The 21,010-nt window shown below is 36.6% G+C and overlaps 1 protein-coding gene across 6 annotated transcripts in view; it reads left to right on the top strand.

Moving 5' to 3' along the window:
* The window catches only part of ERG (ETS transcription factor ERG), a 148,237-nt gene that overhangs the window by 82,025 nt on the left and 45,202 nt on the right, over nucleotides 1-21,010 (top strand). The window contains exon 1 of one of the 6 annotated variants that reach the window (XM_080573672.1): nucleotides 123-9,055. The exons of 4 other annotated variants lie outside the window; for them this stretch is intronic. In XM_080573672.1, coding sequence (XP_080429798.1) covers nucleotides 9,002-9,055 — 54 coding nt within the window. In that variant the 5' untranslated portion in view covers nucleotides 123-9,001. Of the gene's footprint in view, nucleotides 1-122; nucleotides 9,056-21,010 lie in introns of those variants that run through there. One more of the 6 variants, XM_080573668.1, reaches the window with a different exon arrangement.

The raw sequence follows: 21,010 nt of genomic DNA, 5'->3' as shown, positions 1-21,010 counted from the left end.
CGCAAGGCTTAAAAACTTCAAACTCGGAAAAAAAATTGGTTTTTTTAAATTCACTGTTCAGTGCTGTGGATTGCATATGCGAAGCCCTTTTATGAGAGCTTCTGAAATTTCTTGTAGGTATCATTCTGACAACTTGGATGTGTTTGCGGACTGCCAGAAGGGGAGAGGGTGTGCACCGAAAGGAAAAAAAGGGTTCCTAAGAGTACTAGCCTTTTGGATACTTTTAAATGTTTCTCGTGTTGATGGGGACACAAATACTAGCAAGCGGGAATGAGAGGCACCAGCTCTTCTTTCCATGTCCTGCAGAAGTTAATGATGTGCTTTTCTAGAAACTCTAAACTGATACTCAAGACTTTTCGTAAGGTCATTTTAATAGTGGTGGCAAGATCTTGTGTGTGTGTTCTTTTTCTTTTAATTTTTTGGACAATAAAATTCTCTTGTAGGCTTATAAATTTACCTCGGTGCATGTTTTGTGGCTTTTTTGTTGGTTTTTATTTGTTTGTTTGTTTGTTTTGTTTTAAGAATGGCTTTGCTGAGTTTTTCAGGTTGTGTCACTTAGAAACTGGAGTAAATCTAAATGTCTATCTATTGAGCTTTTGCTTCTTTCTGTTTTGCAACAGATAGCAGTTATAGATATAACAATAGCTGTGATTAATTGCAGAAGTGTAACTTCAACTAAATGTTTTGCGATAGTGAAACTAATTTTGCGTAAAGAGCAAAACAGCATGTGAGGTACAGTGAGGACTCAGCAGCACTGTATTATCAGATTTGGGATCAAGGTATTTGTTCTCTTCATGGTATTGTGTATTTTTATACTTTTCTGATTATGCCAGAGATTTAGTAAGAGATATGGAATGGCAGCGGTGCTGGCCATTAGCTAAGTGGAGCTGAAGTTTGATTTCTCAGTAACTTCTGCGTAGTTGTTGACATTTTAAAGATCATAGGATGCTATTTGTTATAGTTTTTAAATTCTGAAAGTCTTGCCTGAAGACAATGTGGTTAAGAAGAATAATGAACCTTCTATTTTTGTAATCGCTGATGCTTCTGAGAGGCTATCTATAGAAACACAGATCTGAATCTACTCTGCATTGCTGTCCAGTATCTGTTTTGCTAAATAGCTCCTGAAACAGCTGAATTCCCTTTGGTTTCACTGTGTATTTCAGAGCACACAAGACAGGACAGGATCAGGCTCTATATGAAAATTTCAAGGCTCAGGGAGGCAAGTATTACATTGCTGAAAAAAAGCTATGTACTGAGAGAGTAATGTGGATTTTGGTGTCTATTAAACAGAATGCACTCTCAATGCTGATGGGAATTTTTTCTTCAAAATAAAGGCACAATGAGATTTGATACTACGTATACTTTGAGGAGCATATATATATATATGACATTTTCTATTTGTTTAATTGTAATAGGTAAGTGATTATAAACAATATCTCATCATTGCTATTTCACCTCCACCTAACAGTGTGATGAGAAGACATTGTGTGCAGTTGTGTATTGTGCAACCTGTTAATGCAATGCAGGCAGCAAAGCCTCCTGGGTGGAAAAATGTACATTTTTGTCTCCTCATCTGGGAGTGTGAACCCTGCGGAGTGAAATCTGCACCCCAAATTGTTGTGGATTTCAGCACCCAAAGGGTTGGGAAGGCCTAGTATTCTGAAGCAAGTATTTTATTTATGCGAGTGTAAAGTGTAAAATGACTGGAAAGAAATGACAGGTGCTTTGCATTCTAGGTGCAGGAAATGTACTTTGACATGAGGCTAAGCCAGTCCAAAGAGATTCAATTCCTCTTCTATACTGAGTACATAAAGAAGTAATTTAACTGAGAGGTTTCTGAAATAAAGAATTTCCATCTGAAGGCCAAGAGGGTGCTTGTGCTTTTGCTAAACAGTTATGTAGTATGATTTCGCTGACGTTTCTGAAATTTCAAAATAATGGCCTGTGCTGCTTGCCAGCAAGGGGCAGCCCAGCCACCAGGCTGTGGCCAGGGGAGGTGGGAAGCCGTCTGTGGGAGCTCTGCACCAGGAACCCACTCTTGCCTTTAGGGAAGCCATGGAGTCATTACTTGTGAAAATTGGGTTGTGGTTGTTCATAACCAGGTAGAAATTGTGCCAGATTTATACACATGCAAAGGTGGCCTCCAGTAATGCTGCTTAGTTCTTTCTTCTCCTATCACAAACCTGCATTCAGACCCACAGGACCAATGAGAAACTGGACTGGCTTAACTGGGGCTGGTTGCTGAAGCCAAACATCCCTGTAAATTTTGGGGCCCCTCCTGCTCTCCCGTGATGTGAGCCGGCAGGTGAGAAGATCACCTCCCAGATAGCTTGCCACAAGTCGGGGGGCCACCTCACTCAGCCAGGGACCCCACTGTGTCACTGGAGCACAGTTGGCTCCCCAGGGAACAGCTTAAGAAATTGCAGAGAGAAAACGGGGGGTTGCGCCTCTGCAGGCAGTGTTTGAGTTTCTGCACACAGTTAGGAGGCTTGTATTTCTAATGTATTCACTTCCGTCTACCTGATGTAGTAGAGTTAATCTCACTGTGACATTTTTCTGGCATTCGAAGGCTTGAAAAAGGGCTTTTTCAAAAGGGGGAAGCCTAGCAGTCAGGATTTCAGTGCTAAGGTGACGTGTTTTCTTCTGGCACAAGCAGCACCTGGCAGATGTGTGCGGTAACACAAAGGTGCAGAGCCCTGAAGCTGAAGACTATTGAATCAATACAGCACTGCTAATTATAAGCATCCCATTAGTTATAGTAAACAGAATTTTAGAAAACATCATGAGCTTCTGAATAAGGCATCTGTCTTTGTTTCTCTGTTTTGTTTTGTTTTGTTTGTTGTTGTTGTTGTTGTTTTATAATGAAGCAAAAATTACTCAAGCTTTACCTTGGAATGAAGTAAAAATACTTATCCTGAAGGTCGTTTTGGTTTTTGCCATTATCCAATAGTGAAGGAAAAAACATGAAATAGAAAAATACAACTGGAATTATATTTCCTTGCCATGTAGCAGACCTTGTTATATTTCTTTTCCCTGCTTGCCAGTACAATTACACTTATTTTTAGAAAAGCTATTTAGTACATTATCTTGACTTTACAAAGACTAATTGATTACACATGGAAATATTTCTTTAATTTACTACTAAATATGTGCATGTTACCCTTTCATTATTGATTTCTAATGTAATGTTTGTGTGGAAGCTGTGCTTTCTGGGAGAAAAAGTCTGTGTCCTTGATAAAGGGCAGGAGAATCATTGTGGTTTCTAAAGCTTGAAAGTGTATGGAAATACTGATTAAAGGAATATATATGTATAGTGGCAAATTTTTTTGTGAGAAATCTTAGTCTGTGTTTCTCTCTATACCATTACTTTTCTCTCACTTTCTTTTTAAAGGTTAAGTACTCATTCAAATATTTCCAAATCAAGGGAAGCTGAAAGCACTTAAAAAACCCTGTTCTTGGCATATGGAAATGTTCAAGTCTTTGTTTAGAGGACTGCATCTGCACTGAGGTTAATAGAACTAATACAGCAATTTGTACTTATGTTCCTTGCATTAAAAATAATAAAAATAAAAAATTGAAGATTTTTCTGTTTTGTTCTCATCTCAGTTAGGAAATGATTCAATGGTGTACTTTAAGACTGTAAATACTTCAATTGGCTTTGGTGTTATAGCACTACCTTCTTAAAGCCAAGCACACATCTAAGAGCTCCGATGAATCAAAAACAAGAGTAGAAAGAGTGCCTTAAACCACTTAGCCTGATCTTCTTAATTCAAAGTTTCCACCAATTTCAGGAAGATTTTGTTCCAATAAAGGCGGTAGAGTCAGACTGTAGTTATTTCCAGGTAAAACATTATTTCTGACTTAAACATAAATGTAAAATTTTGAGTAAAAAATAGTCATACAAGAACAGATGATATTTGGGGGATTTTTGTTTTCTTTTGCTTTTAATCATCAGTCATTTAACTCAAGCTGGTTTGTGGCTATATATGCCAAAACTAACTCCAATATAAGGATCTTGCTTTCCAGAAGTAAGTCCCCAGGCAAGGAACAACAGCTGGAATATGTGTATGTTTGACTGTCTGGATTGGTTGGCTTGTTTGTTTGTTTCTTAACAAGAACTATATTATCTCTTAACAAAATGTTTTTCAGTAAGGTCCGTGAGTTAAAAAAGGTTTTCAGAAATAACATTTAAAGAATCTAGTGCTCTTGGAGAATGAGTTGCTGAAAGATAAATAAAAAAGTATTTCTAACAAATGTTAATGCCAAAAGAAGATATTTATTTTCCATGTGACAGTTTATAATCCAGTAAAAATATATAATGCTGTTCACTCACAAGAAAGTAGGCTTCATAACGTAAGCTTCTACATCAAGCCAGCAGAATTATTTTGAAAATCAATAAAGTGGAGAAAAGAAATAGAACAATCAGGTTTGTATTACTTGTATTACCAATTTAAGCAAAGTAAAAGTGATATAGTAGGGAGTATCACATGCTGTTCCAAACCTTGTCAAATTAACAAAAATAAATAAATAAATCCATTGACTGCAACATGAATTCTATCAGATTCATTATTAACTAGTTAAAAATTAATTTCCTTTGTTAGATAATTCTACAGTAGAGAAATGCCAACATTTTTTCGCGTTGCCAGTAATAAAGCGCCAAGAGTCTGACAAAATATGCATGTGTTCTGCTTGTCATCCTGCTGTCCTGTTTGTGTACTATAGAATAAATTTTCCTGTGTTCAAAACAGACAATACAGAAACTCCAAAGCACTTATTAGAAAAAGGAATCAATTATTTCCTTAAAGGATGTATCTGTCTTTATGGTTGCAGGGTTTATTTAAAATATTGCTAACAAGCCTGACTGAGGTTGGATAGTGCCGTGTCCCTCAGTTTATTCCCTGACTCCCCTAATCCCCCTCACCCCACCCTTAAAAGAGGGACTGTATAAACAGCTCACCTCACTGAACAGAGGGAGAAGTTGTTTCAGGAACCCTGGTTCAAATCCCAGTCTGAATCAGGAGATTCAGGCTGCAATCCTGTATCACAAGGAAGTTCTTTCTTTCCTTGCCGTGCATGCTTAGGTACCAGGTTGATGATTTTTACTGTGCAGATAGTAACATTATTAGAGCCATTAGACATTGGTTAATCGTTGATAATAACCAGGAAATATTAGTAATTTAAAAAACAAAAAAACAAAACAAACAAGCAAACAACAGCAACAACAAAATACTACTGTGTTCAAATAAGTGATTACCAGCTCTGGTAATTATCATGTCATAAATCTAATTTGTTTCAAAATAAAATTAATAAAATGACAATCAAAACATTAAAAAGAAAAAAAGAATGATGAGGTATAGCAATTTTTCTAAAGCTAGTCTGAAGGACACACCAAGTGACCATCTCTGTACAATGGACCAGACAAACTGTCTTTCAATTAGATTTTGGAAATTAATAAATGCAAGGGAGGCATATGATTCAATGTCTCCCTTCACTTGCATGGTATGTTTATTTGGAGTGTGTATTGCAACTGATGGTGTCACTAGGCTGATGTTAACCCTTTCACACTAGGAAAAGATCCAACTTGCTGAGTGAAATGCATATTTTGTCTGTTAAAGCAGTGCCTGAAAGATGGGAAGGAAATAGAATAACAAATTACAAGGACTGGGTATATGCAAATACCTGAAGGAAGGAGTGGTGAGTAGCTTTTTACAGGAAGTGGAAGAACTACCTGACTTAATACAGATCAGAGAGCAAGATACAGAGAAACAGTGTTATAACTGGGGAAAAAAGCTACAAGCATGTGGACTTGCACTCCTCTTCCTTAGGTTATAGGAGCTGTAATGACACTTGGAAAGGGAAATGTTTCATGCAACAAATCCCTAATTACAGCTGTGTGGAGAGAAACAAGTGGCAGCATATAAATTCTACATGGAAGATTTTGCATAAAGAAAATGCTAGCCCATAAGATTTTTTTTTAAACTTCATTCTTTAAAGTTGAAAAACATCTTTTTTTAGACTATATGTTTATTACCTCGATAAACAGTAAAATGCTGCCACAGCAATTACCTTGATGATAAAGGGTCTGTAGACAGATACTTCCTGCATTCATTTCCTACTAAGATAAGTTGCCAAAATCAGGGACTACCAATACAGGAAATGCTTTCAATAGGAACTTCCTATCTGTTAATGTCTAATTCACTGAAAAGATCTAAGCCCTTCTTGCTTAATATAAAGGTAATGTTCTACCTGTTACTATTTAAATATTTAAGCTACAGTACAACAGATCTGTTTGTGTAAAAGTTTAGAACCAATACATTGGACTACGAAATACCTTTTTTCTCTTTTATTCTGCAATGGTATTACAGGTGGCCCTGCATTTTATGATAATGCAAATTGAGATGGTTCAACATAGTGTTATTTTGTCAGATTAAGAGCAAGCAACCTTCCCCCATATTCAAGCTTGTTGCCTGCATCCTTCCCTTACTTGTATGCATAATCAAATAAAACATATGTTTCACTAGCACTTGAGGTGTACTTCTCCAACAAATAACATGTTCTGGATATTAAAGAGTCACGGCCATCTCTTGCAATTCACACTGACATATATATTCAACCAAAATAACTGAAATGGAAATTTTGCTTCACTGCACACAGAAATAAAACCATGACTAAGCTGTACATTTAAACTTCTGGTAAGAACAAGAGAAACCTAGAACAAAAGAAAAGTAAACGAAGACAGAAAACCTCCACTGTTAAACGTAACTTCAGAGTAATTGCTTTCAGGCATGTGAATAGAATGAATGAGGATTTAGGAAACCTGAAGTGAAACTGGCTAAAATGAAGTCAAAAATATTTGGCCAATGGCTTGACTAGGGACAGGCTTTCACCCAAGTGATTCATGAGCTCAGCCCAAATATCGTTCATTGTTCTGCCAATGACTCCCATGGTTTCACTCCAGGTCTCTGCCGCTGTGACTGTGATCAGTATCTCGGCCTTTCCCTGTAGAGTTGAGTAGTACTTAGCTATTGTGGCTTCTCATAGATCATTCCTTTTCATCTCTGAAGAACAGATCCATGTTCAGTTATTCCCTTAGGCTACTGTGGGAGGGGCAGATGTTTAACTTTGTGTTTTGGTCTATCAGGCTGGGAATCAGGGTGGATTTAATGACTCTTTAAAGAATGAAGTGAACACATTGCTTGGAACACTGGCTGTCAGACAGGAGATTTGGTCCTGTGGGGACCTGACCCAAAAGCCCAGTTCCTGAAGATGGGTTCTTCCAGTTGAATCTAGTTGTGATAAGTAACTTCCACGAGGCCATGGGTGAAGAAGCTCTAGGATGTTGCCCCTTGGCTTTGTGTTCACAGCAGTGTTGGGGAAGTACATACTCCATCCTGAAAGGAATGTCCCTGGGACGTGATTAGCCAGCTCTTATCTACTTGCATACATTTTTATTATTGTTAGTCTTTGGCATATTCACTTCAGCTTTCCTCATGCGTAAGGTATTCCCTTGGAAATGCTCGATTTTTACTAATCAGAGCAACTCACTAAAGTGGTGGCCAGACAGTTGTTTTTTTTTTTTCATGATTTCCATGCAGCCATTACCTTTTAAAAAATTTTCCTGTGATTTGTCATCAAGGCACAGTTGCATGTACCGTTTTCATGGAATTCATAATCTGATTGTTTAGTCTACATAAAGAGGGAAAAAGAGGGGGATCCTGTGCCTTTAATGTTGTTTATAACGGTTGGACAGAGCTTGTCAGGTGAAGGTTAATTGCTCTCCAGTTAAAGCAGTTCTCTGCACAGATGGGTTATCAGGGCTGAACATTCGTTACAAGATTAATCTCATTTCCGACAAGACTTCCCTTTCCTTCAACTGATTTTTGCTCAGCCATTGGACCTGTCACCAGCCGTTAAAAGAAGGGTGGGTTACCTCTGGGATATTAATGCTTGTGTGCAGTGAAACAATGCAAAGTGTGTGTCATATCGGTAGGGAACATCTTTAGGAGACAGCACATTTCAGCACTGTTCTGAAGGTCGAGATTCATAAACAACAGAAACAATCAGGAACATTTGTATTAACCCTCCTAATGAACACAAACTCCAGCCGAATCATCTGTAGGCTCCTTTTTTCATGTCTACTCTACCCAAAATGTGATGTGTTTTGATTTTCAGAAGTGTGTTTTTATTGAAACTTTCAGTCAGCATAATAGCCGCTTCTGAGTATGGAACACAAGACTATGCTTCTATCTGGTTGGTTAACTAATGGATGTTGCCACCTCAGTTAATTCTTGTTTCGGTGATAGGAAATATAGCATGGTGGCCACTTGAAGAAATTCAAATTTCATGGGGTTTCTGTTGGACTCTACATTTAGTCTGTTGAGTTTTCCTCTTTTCCTAAGTTGGAGTAAATCTGAACTGTATCAACTATATCCAATGGGCTACAGAGGTAGAAGATGGATGTAAACTGAGAGAAGAACTGGACACATCATGTTCTAAACAAAATTTTTGCCTTACTAAACAGAACTGCAGCAGGTCTGACATTCCAGGTTGATCCTGAGCAGTTGGGTAGAGTGAGTTCAAGGAGGCTATGACATGAACACAAAAGTCTCACTGGAGTTCTCGGTTTATTTCAGGAGTTCTGATACAACCAAAATAACACAACTTGGCAAATGTCTCTGGCTGCCAAGTTTCTTCCATGCAGCTTTAGTCAGTAAATTCCAAAACACTAAACAAATACTCAAGGCAACAAACAGGGTAGCTCTTATGTTTCCGCAGAGTTTCCTGTCCTGGCTTTGGATCAGCACAGTTCCATCTGTTTAAGGTGCTGAGTCTCTCCATTGACTTCACTGCACTTTGGATCAGGCTGGGTTGCCCCAGCCATAAAAGCAAGCTCTGTGAAGGGTCACAGGCAGCACAGTATCCATCTAATGGTCATTATAGATGTGATCCAGTAGACCATACAAACGCATGCCAGACTGAAAGTGTTGGAGCTGTTCCACTGATGTTTTATATTAAGAACGTGCCTACCCTCTTCATCATCCTGGGCTCTGCAATGGTGAGGTGACAGCCCCCACTTTCTTTTTATTAAACTTATAAGATGAATTCAGCATATTTTATACACCTGTAAGGACAGAGGTACCTGCAGCAAGTATAGCATTAGAGGGCTTAAATAGTAAGAAGCCTTATGTCTAGGTAGATGTCAAAAAATCTTGTTATTTCTACTAATTTGGAGCGAAAATATAGGAAAAGGATAGAGACAGATCCTGTCCTTGTCTGATAGATACACAGCAAAAAGTCATTCTTATTCCCATGCATAAGGGGCTGCTACACAGTGAGAAGAATGAATGTATGTATTGTTAGTAGTATTAGTCAAGAAAGTTATTCTCTTGAAAATGTTTCAATGAAAGTCTTTAATGAAACTGTTTGTTTTATAAACATTTAGCAGAACTAAAAAATTACACAAAAATAGGTTTTTTTGGTTTTTTTTGTTTTTTTTTTTTTTAGAAAGGCACATTCTATCTACAAACCCAATATTTTCTTAATTTTCTTTTAATCATCAAAGTAGTCTAATAACTTTACTGTTGAATTCGTAGTGTGTGGCTTTTGGTTTTGTTTTTAATATCGGTGAGATTAAAAATATTTTTTCCGTGATTTAGAATCCACAAGTTTTAAGGAAATATACTTGTTACAGTTATAAAGCTGAAATGAAAGGTAGACAGAAATTTAACCTCTGGATGTCAACTTCATAAACTATTCAACAGTATGTATTCAGAGCCAAAGAAATTCAAGTAAGTGGATTCCATTCCTGGCTCTAATAAGATAGGAAAAGTGCATAGTAAATCTTTACAATCCCAACTAAATCACTGGTGCTTTCTGCCAGAGGAGTCTTTAAATGGGCCAGGTTGAAATTTTCCAAAAAAAAAAAAAATGGGTTCCTCAGGTTAGATTGTTAAATCTCTGCTTAGAGCTCTGAATAAGGTTCTTGATTTTCTAAAGTGCTGAACCACTCAAGAGTTCCCACTGCTTCTGCCCAGTGAGGCTTTGGATGGATTTTTGAAGATGAATTTACTCACAATTGAAAAGTAACATTATGCCAGTTATCTGCTTTCAGTGATGTGGAAAATAAATAAATAAATAAATATAAATATATATATACACATAAATAAATAAAAACTATTAGTCAATAGTACCTTTCCAGAAAAAATAAAAAAAATAAAAAATAAAAAAATTAATTGTTTAGAACTTCTTTCTTAGAAAAAGACTTTAGTTACTAAAATAATATAATTGTAAGTTGAAGAAAGACAGTCACTCAAGAGATTAATTTGGATAAAGAAGCTTTGCTGTACTCTTCTTTCCTATATCTTTCTCCCAATCTGTAGACTTAATCAGCCCAAATGCTCGAAAGCTGCAGTTTTCCAATTCCTCTCTCATATTTTCCCTCCTTCCTTTACAACACTGAAACAAAGGCTGTTTTTGTTTTGCAGATTAATAACTCTTCTCCCTTTAAAAGTCTTCAGACCTTTTTTTTGATGGTTTTACATTAGATTTTTATTCACGTGGGTATCAATGACACACTTCAGATAAAATATTGCCGGTAACATACTGCAAGTCTGTTGCAGATTTGATAATGATGACTGTTTTTAATGCATTTGAATAGACATTTATAATATTTTGAAGTATAGCACAATCTTTAAAATTATGTGCAAATCACTGGCCATCATTCTGCACTATTTTTTTCTCCATAACAGTGCCAGATCCTTTCAAATTAGCATGTATGTTACATCCCAGTGGTCCCCAGATTCACTTTTTTTCACACCTGCATCACACACTTAATCTAAGCTTTTAGAATCTAGACCACAGCAAATTCAGTCCCAAGTATGTTTCTCTTCTGAGCATTCATAGGGCTGTTTTCCTCTTTCCTAGAGGTTTTGTTTGGCCTCAATCTCTGTAAGTCTCAGATGCCTCTCAGAGGATGCAAGTCTTGCCAGCTCTCACAATTTTTATCAGGAGCCTTGTGATACTTAGTGGTTTTTTAAATATCAGTTTCTTAAATTTTATGAATGCCTGAAGACCTCAGTTTCCATTTACAAAAGACTCTCTGGTACTAAAGATTCTACACCAAAGGCTTAAAAGCCAGGAGGCAGATTCAAAGTACATTGCTATTAAATACTGTGTTTCTAATGCCTGACTTTAAAACTTCAAATGCTTTTGTGTGACAGGGCTGAACTCATTATAAGGCAGAGGCCCTGCAGAAGAACTACATACACCACTTGGACATGGCTTACCCACTTCTTAAGGGGGCTATACGTGGTGTTACTACTGCATAGGTCTTGACTTGTTAGGTGTGGAGGTAGATCTCATGCAAAGTGAGAACCTTGTCTAAAGATTGAATGCAAATGAACCCTCGCTAGGCTGGAATTTTATAGCATACTTTTTAATTAATAAAAATAATGAACCAAACACATTTCTGATCATGTTTCTAGTTTGTAAACTGGTATTCAGATGGATTCTTGCCATCAGATGTCTGATACTAAGGCTTGCTCCTGAAGCTGTAATTACTTAAAGCTATTCATCTAACCTATGGGATAAATATAATTTGTGTTATAATTCACATAACCTTCATCTTAGTGTTTTTTTTTTTGTTTGTTTCTTTGTTTTCTATCAGAAAATATTTGATGTTTGTAATCATCACAAGTATATCACAGGTAAATACAATGGACCTCTATATACTAGTGGCAATTTTCCCTCCAAATATTGCAATTTATGGAGCTTGAATGCTTTAATGACACTGTAGAGGATTGATTGAAAGGTCTGGTAGACATTTCAAGAATGGTCAGTATTAAGTGTAGTGTCTGTTAGCCCCAAGGCATTGTTTTCCTAATTTTTTTCTGGCTGCTCTGCTCTTCCCTTCCCTAATGAAAAGATAAGGATTCCAAGAAATTCAGAAGGTCCAATAAGAAGGTCAGGAAAAATGTTACAGAAAGGTTCTACAGAACAGCTTCAAAACACAGGTTGTGAGTAGTGGGACACAATATTCAAATTAAGGTGACAGGAAGGAATTTCATTATTTTTGTCAGTAAAAGATATTCAGAATTCAGAACGCAAGAGGTGATGACATCAGCTTAAAAATAATGAAATTCAGGAAATAACGTGTTGTATTTTTCACTTTCTTATCTGCTTTTTAAACATAGAAATTCACATTTTAAAGGCTTTTTCTTGTTCTCATTACGTCAGGCTATGATTTTATTTTATTATTTTATTTTATTTTATTTTATTTTATTTTATGAATTGAATTGAATTGAATTCAATTGAATTGAATTGGAAACTAACAAGTCTTAGGTTTTCATTTGAGTCTAGAAGTTAGGTGCAAAGGAACCTAAGGTTCAGTAAGGACATGAAATTTGTCAACTACTGCTGTTAAAAAGCAAGTTTGATGAATCCTCACAATTAACTCTTATAAAATCTTGGTTAGATAAGATAAACCAAATAAGTTTAGGATGATGCTGGAAAAGAAACTTCTAAGTTTATTAATGGCACTAAATTAGATGCTGAGCAGAAGCCTGAACAATGCACTTTCATCCAAAATAATTTACAATCTACTGCATAAGCAATTGCGGTGATAATAGCGAGTGGAGGTCAATGCTGATAAAAACAATAATGGAAAGAGGGAAAAGAAAATCTGCAAAGGAAATACTTTCAGTCATGAAGTATCCCAAGGAGGACAAACTCTGAGATTTTTTGAAACTGTCAGTAAGCGTAGCATACTGAGGACACTAGGAGGAAAGAAAAACAAAAACTTTGTACTCTGAATTTTCATAACAATGAGCATAAACTCTAAACCTCAGTACTCTGGAGACCAATTACAATCACCATACTTGTGTAAATAAATAAGAATGTGGCCAAGCAAGGGAGGACAGAAGCCCAGACTTCCAAAGAGCTATAGCTTTGCCAGCAAAGAGGTCCTAGGCAAAACAGCAACAATGACCCCTGATTATTCCAGTGATTTAGAAAAATGCACGGAGCACCAAAGCTCAAAGTATGAGCAAAATTTTTCATTTGCTTTACAGAACAGTGGGCAGTTGTCAAAATCCTTTTTGTGTGCAAAGACCAAGAACATCTTTTATTAATTATGATTGGGCCTAAACCATGGGCATTATTGTACCCTTCAGGTGCAGCCTGGCAAAGATTCTGTGCAAAGGCCACTGCAATACCTGGGAGCTCACTACCACGGAAGTGGATGTGCTGCCCTCTGCAAAGAGAAAATGCTATTCTTTCCAGGAAAGTTGTGTCTAGGTAAAGATGAGAACTTTCCTACTTGTTCTAGAGTGTCTGGTGCCTAGCAAATGGCAGAACAAGTCACCTCTGTGTTCTAAAGGATGCAATGCCTCTGCTGGTCTTAGCACAGCTGTGGAAGTAATACACAAGAAGAAGTCCTCGGTTTAAACATGCAAATGCATTCTCCTTATTACACGTCATTTAGAAAAAGGCTTAGCATAGCATGTCAGGAATTCACATAAGACTACTTGGAAACTCAGCCGGCCCAAAATGCTGATTCTATCCTCTTTGGGTGATGGAATAAATTCAGTGCAGAAGCTTGCAATTGAAGCATCCATTCCTCTGAGCTTCAGTGTCCTATTTTTTTTCTTTTTTCTCTTTTTGTATTCCTTTCTAATTCACTTTCTAAGCTTTCTACAGCCTGTCAATTCGCTTATCCATTGTAGAAAGGCATCTCAAGGCGAAAATGAATACTGTTTTAAAGTTAGATTTATATTCTGCTCAAAAAAAATTGACCATTATTTCTCTCCATACACTGAGATTTACCAAGGTTAACCAATGGCCTCTCATATAAATTGCAGTCACTCTGGATGTCTCCTTCACACCAAAGTCCTCATGAACATTACCTAGTTTTCAGTTTCTCTGGTTGACTTTGTTGCAGTCCATACCTTCCCAGTGCTCTAGCCACCAACAGAATTCTCCAGTCTCACAGACTTCAGCCTATTCCTTGGTCATCCACCTTCTTTCCTTATCTAAATTTCTTTATCTCCTTTAGGACTGCTTCATCTCTTCCTCTGTTTCCTTCCTTCCTTCCTTTCTTCCTTTCCTTCTTTCTTTCTCTTTCTTTCTTTCTTTCTTTCTTTCTTTCTTTCTTTCTTTCTTTCTTTTCTTTCTTTCTTTCTTTCTTTTTCTTTCTTTGTTCTTTCCTTCCTTCCTTCCTTCTTTCTTTCCTTCCTTCTTCCCTTCCTTCTTTCCTTCCTTCTTTCCTTCCTTTCTTTCTTTCCTTCCTTCTTTCTTTCTTTCTCTTTCTTTCTTTCTTTCTTTCTTTCTTCTTTCTTTCTTTCTTTCTTTCTTTCTTTCTTTCTTTCTTTCTTTCTTTCTTTTCTTTCCTTCCTTCCTTCCTTCCTTCCTTCCTTCCTTCCCTTCCTTCTTGCTTTCCTTCCTTCTTCCCCTTCCTTCTTTCCTTCCTTCTTTCCTTCCTTCTTTCCTTTCCTTCCTTCCTTCTTTCTTCCTTCCTTTCTTTCTTCCTTCCTTTCTTTCTTTCTTTCTTTTCTTTTCTTTCTTTCTTCTTTCTTCTTTCTTTCTCTTTTCTTCTTCTTTCTTTCTTTCTTTCTTTCTTTCTTTCTTTCTTTCTTTCTTTCTTTTCCTTTCTTTCTCTTTCTTTCTTCTTTCTCTTTCCTTCCTTCCTTCCTTCCTTCCTTCCTTCCTTCCTTCCTTCCTTCCTTCCTTCCTTCCTTCCTTCCTTCCTTCCTTCCTTCCTTCCTTCCTTCCTTCCTTCCTTCCTTCCTTTCTTCCTTCCTTCCTTCCTTTCAATGAGATTGCCTTTTCTCTGCTTTATATAACACTGAGTCACCTTCAACTTCTAAGCATGTGTCCAAAGGATAGAACTAGTTTCAGTCTGTCTCCTACAACCATCCTACACCCCTTTCCACCAGAAATACGATTTGTCTCACTTGATGAAATAATGTTGAGTGACCTGCTTATATGGAAAGAAAAAAAAAAAATCCATCAGAATGACAAAAATATAGGAGAAAAATAACCAACCAACCAAAAAAAATCATAGCCCAAAAACTTTCTGTTTCTGTGATCAGTAGCATGCTAATCATTCTCGTAGTTGCTGGCTAGGTACAGTTTTTCTTTCTTTCTTTTTTTTTTCCCTGTTTTTATTACCATATTGTAAGGCCAATGGGAACAGAGAGTTATGTAGCAGGAATGAATCAGAGCAAGTTCTGTACACACATGGTCTGGTGGCTAATGATTAGGGCAGAAGACTAGAAGGCAGTCTTTTTCAGTTATATCCACACATCTTTGAGAAATTTAGTGTGACTTGAAAAAATCACTGCATATTTAGAAAAAAAAAAAAGGGAAAAAAAAAAAAAAGCTGATCTTTAAGGTCCCTTCCAACCCAGGCCATTCTATGATTCTATGATTCTATAAAAACAGCTGCTTTTTATTTCCAGGTTCCCATCCTGAGACACTTTCATTGTGATTTTCAGAGTTTTTCTATTTTCCACTGAATCGGTGTCATTACTAACCTCTCAGCACTTCTAATCTGGCATGAAATGGGACATTGTAATACTCAGCTGCTAAATTTGCTAGGCTGTTACATAGCTCAGTTAATACTGAAGTTGTTCTGGTGCTTTCAAAAATATCTATAGATTTAGGGCTGCTAGCTCTTATTTACAAATAGTTCCATTTATATCAATAAGAATGGTCATATAAAAAAATCAGTGTGAAATGCAAAATTTTTAGCTATTAAGTTTTGAAGTGATTAACGTAGTTTGCTTTGCAAGAATTGATGACCTCACTAACACCTAATAAGTATCATGAGAGTTAGGAAAATATCCCCAAGGATTGTACTAGAAATACAGAATCAGGAACTCTGAACTTTGAAAACGGCATATATAAAAACTGAATTTTCAATTAACTGTTTTTAAAGATTATTTGTGTGTGTGACAAATGTAATAATTAGTGTACTGAAAATACAAACCCTAATTATACAGAAAGTAGAATACAAGATGTGGCAGGAATTTAAAATATTTCTAGCAAATGCTTTCCCCACAGTTGTGACTGAATACCGAAGCATCAGAGGGTAATAAACAGCCTTAAAACATGCCTGGTCAGTGATGAAATACTTAACATGAGGAAACAAAAATCTTCCTGAAGCCTTAGATCTGTTTTCCATATTCTTACAAAAGAGTTGGTTTCTAAAGATGTGTTTTAGATTACAGTCTTACTGGGAGTATCTCATAAGAAAACAGTTTGGAAAACTTTCATATATTTAAAAAATATTCGGAAGAGATACTGTTCTCTTAGTAAAATCAATTACAAGTTTCTATTAACTGTGATGAAGCAAAATTAGTTCCCATTGAGCGATTTAAAATCAATTTTTATTTGGTAAAGGTAATGTTGGAAATCCTCAGCAATCAGTTTATATTCATCTAGCTGCAGAATTATGGTCTGGAGAAATTCATGCTTTGGACAGATGTGTAGTTCAAGCCTGGATAACTGAGGCTAGGTACCTACATGTATGTGAGAATCATAACTAGTAAGTTGACTTGCAAATGTACCAAGCACCCACAACTACAAAAACCTCATTAGCTGGATATGTTCAAGTGAATTGAATGATATATTAAAAAAAAAAAAAAAACGCTAAGAATTTTCCTTGGTCAAAATCCAGTCTTCACTCTGTCAGGATCTCATAAGGAAAACAAAGCATAAAAAGCCCACCTTCCTGCTCTCATGCCAAGTGTTCTTATCAACTTACTGCTGTTTCAGCTCACCTCAGCTGTTGGCATCTGCTGACATTATCAAAAGCCAAGCCCCAACATTACAGAAGAGCAGGAAGGTTCTGCATATGATGAGTGAGAGCTCTCCTCCCATCAGTGGAATATGTTGCATTAGGGAATTTGCCCAGCAGGATCATGGAGGGATATTGCATGGACATCTATAGCTGGAAGGGTTTGGGGCTGAAAGGGGAATAAAGGAGATTGCTGTTGGCACTGAACACGGCATTCGCTCTGGCATGTTCTCCCCACCATGAGGTCCAGGGATTGTCCTGGGCAGCTCAAGGGCATCAAAATGTGTAGGGATCAGTCCTGTTCCCCCCTTGCCACCTTGATGTTGACAAGAGAGGGAGACAAGTAGAGCCAGTGAAAGCAACTGCAGAAGGAGAGAGGGCAGAGATGAGTCACATTTATGGTTTCAGCTGGGTTTGCTCCAGTTTGTGCTGAAGTGCTCTTTGCTCTGCCTTCCCCCTTTCTCAGTCTTTTCTCCTCACTGCCACTCCATTTTTTTTTTTTTGCTGGTCTTGCATAGTATTTATTTATTTATTTATTTATTATCTTCTGCATAGCTCATTCAAATTGAAGAATAACCCTTGGCACAACCACGACGTTCACTTTGGTCACACTATGCTCTTAAGTTGTGCTATGTATCCATTTCCCTCGGCTTGTGTCACCCCTGTGTTAGTTGCAAGCATTTTGTAACGAGGTCTAGCTACTCCTTTGCCCTAGTTCAGTACACAAGATAGCAGAGTCTGGGGTTGCATCTAGCACTGTATAACACTCACAGTTAGTAAATACTATTGAGGCAGTTGAAATACCCTTTTTGCTGCAGTGCCATGGAGTCCACAGTAGGAAATCAGCACATCATGGCATACATTTTGGCCTGTATCTCCTTTGTCGAGTACTTCTTCCATGGTAATGACAGGTCTTGGTGACATGAGGTAGAATTTGGACTGTAGGTGATTGGAAACTCTATGTTTTTGCATATTTTATCAACAGAAGGAAACCACATTTTTTCCCTGCAAAAGCAATATATCCCTACCCAAAAATTTGAAAGCCAGTCAGATTCATGATTTGGGAAAATGTGATCCAATTGTTCTGTTGCTTCTACAAATGTTTCTTTCTTGCATAATCATCATGGACAGCAAGACTAAAACAGTTTGTTCCTTGCTTATTTTTATTCCTTCTTTCTGCTTTTATATCCTTGACAACCCAAATACCGAAACAAGATTTAAAAATGGCACAGTGACATTTATCATTGACTTTTATCATATGTGTCTCAACAAGTGATATGTATTGTACCTGTGGGAGTTTAGTGTATGGGTTTTCTTGGTTTACTGAATAGCAGGAACTTTGAAGATTGCTCAGGTCAGCCACGAAATAAATCAACAAGATCTTCTTGTTTTCCCTTCTTATAGAACAACATGTATCATTTTGCTTTATTTAGTCCATGCTTTCTTTTTTATTAGATTGCAGAGAAACATAAATGGTGTCTGTTTACATTCCTTACTGATTCAGCTTGAAATTATGACCAAGTATGGCTTGAGTAGTCTATAAAAAGATATGGTAGTTTCTGGCTGTCAGACATATAAAGGTGTTCCTGGAAGCTCAAAACCCAGAGTGCAAATCAGTTAGCCTTCTGGATGATTTTGAAACCTCAAATCCTTTGAAATAGTTGGCAACCTGCCTATTGCATATTTACAGTTACACAACTCTTCCTCTCTGAGACTTTTAAAAGTTCCTCCTTCCTTTTTTCTTTAAGTCCCTTGGCAGCATCAAAACAGCTTCTTTCTCTCTCTCTCTCCCCCCTCTCTCCAGCCCTTCCCCCTCCAGCTCTCACTCTCCTTGGTATGGCATATTGTTCTGTGGAAATGGGTTGTTTTGAGTTCACACTTTGTTTTCCTGATGTTTTTCTGGGAAGCTGGACATGACACAAAAGATATGGGAGCAGCTTGTAGGAAATGGGTTTGTTTGGGGAAACAATAAAAGAGAAACAGCCCGCATACCTCTCTTGTATGTACATTTGAAGGCATAGCATACAGTATATAAAGATATTCTGGGGGCCATTTTTCAGTAAAGTCCAAAGAAAAGTAAATCCAAATCTTTTCTTTTAACATATCTTAAGTCTTCATCCAACCAGCTTAATTTCTTATAGTATAACCTGTTAGTCACATGGTCTTATTAGCAAGGTATGGGGAAAAGCATCAGCATCTTGATGTTTTCTTTTGGTGTAGTAAATGCAAATCTCAGTGTTCTGGTCTTGAGATTGTCTTCACTTCAGTTGACTTTCTTAGTTCTCTTCTCATCATTGGCAGCAGGAAGATTTTTTGGTTCTCCTGGAGTTGATGGTGTCACAGAAAACTCAGATATGAGTCAATATTAGAATTGCAGGGAATGTCTTTAGTAAGAATGATAATGATGGTAATCACTAGCTTAGAAGAGATACTTCTACAAGGATAAAATGCAGAATTTCTCTTGTTCCCAACTCAAAAATATTGCTACACACAGTTTCCTTTTCATCTTCACATGTACAATTAAACATAACTGGATTCAGCAGAAAACATAGTCACAGAGCCATGACTGGTGCAGTGAAGGTAGAGGTTGACTAAAAAAAGGAAAATTAATGAAAAAAAAAAGTTTAAAATTTGTAATTTTGAATTGGTGTTATTCTTTAGAATGACATTGTTTAACATCTGTAATAAGTTCAATTAAAAAGTAAAACCAAAGGTGCCATTGGGACTAATATTTATTTATTTATTTATTAATGACAGCATTTTTTGTGTGTGTGTATGTGAGGATTTCTTATTTTTGTTTGTTTGATTGATTGATTGTTTTGTTTGGCAACAAAGAATATTCATCTCAACTTTGTCATCAATGTCAAACAACATTTTTCTTCTGATCCATTCTGACTACAGTATATCAAAAAACATACCAGTCTATTTGATTGATCTTATAGTTAATGCTCAAGCTAAAATGATGATTTCCTTACTTTACGGTGGTCCAAGAGAGCAGGTTGAATATGCTTAAAGCTAAGCACATGCTTAACTTTGTCATTATTTTACTAAGTACTTTCCTGTCTTAATCTTAGCACATGCAGAAATGTCTTAATGCTATGACATACAACCCCATATTAATTTCATTAGTCATGTTTTGTAGCAAATGACTAAAATAGCATGTGCTGAATTATGAATCAAGATATTCATTATAAACAATTATAGGAAAGTATGTTAGGCTATACACTATAAAGGTTATCATGACAGGAAGTTAGATTTTATATACATAGTCAGCATTCTTGGAAAGTTAATTTTGAATTCAGAAAGATTACTCATCTAAGCAATATTCCATATGCTTGTAAAATGGGGAATACCATGGGACACGTATATATTCATTGCATGCATGGAAGATCCAGAATAAAAGGTGGCTGTGGAAAAGGAAGGGAAACTGATGTAAACAAAGGACTTCTCTGTTACAATGTTGTGCAAAAATGGAGAGAGCTCTTGATGTAGTGATTTTTACTTTATTTTCTTTTTAAAAAAAAAGTAATAGCCATTTGCATTTTAATTCCAATTATCTAATGGAGAAAATTCAGTCAAAAATATCAAGATAAATACATTTGGAAGTAAATGAAAACATTCTTATAAATAAAGATCGCTTAAGCAGTGTTTGTTTGCAAAAGTTATCAAGCAGAGAAATTAATAAATGTTGAATGTGATAAATGTTGTTTAAATAGGAATGTGGGAATTTAAAATATGTATGAAGGGGAACACATGTGAGCATCAAAAACCTTTGCATCCTGATGTAGCAGGCAGGAGGACCTCCAGCTCCAGTGTTCCCTGAGGGGGAAGCTGAGCTGCAGGAAGGCGGCTTTACAGATACTGATGAATGGTTCCTCTTTCCCCTCTCCAGGCTGATCCCTGTGTATTTCTCTGCTGCTTTTTTTTCAGTTTTATCCCTACTGTTTAATTCTTTCATCAATACCTTGGTTATAAAGGTTTCTTCATTCCTTCACATACATCTCTCATCAATTTGCTGTTGAATTTGTCTATGTTATATAGTACACATTGGAGAAAACTATTTTAAAGACTGAATTATTTTTACTTTAAAATTTTTGTTCTGAGATTGATGATGGGATTCTCTAAAAATTGTCTTTACATATACTTGTGTGTACATATATAATGGACATATATAATTATATGCGCAAATATATATATGATGTGTCAACCCACCAC

Source organism: Anser brachyrhynchus (assembly GCF_964034855.1).
Source record: "Anser brachyrhynchus genome assembly, chromosome: 1".
In the NCBI taxonomy this organism is placed as follows: Eukaryota; Metazoa; Chordata; class Aves; order Anseriformes; family Anatidae; genus Anser; species Anser brachyrhynchus.
Note: the sequence above shows the minus strand (reverse complement) of the source record. Positions and strands in the feature narration are given on the sequence as shown.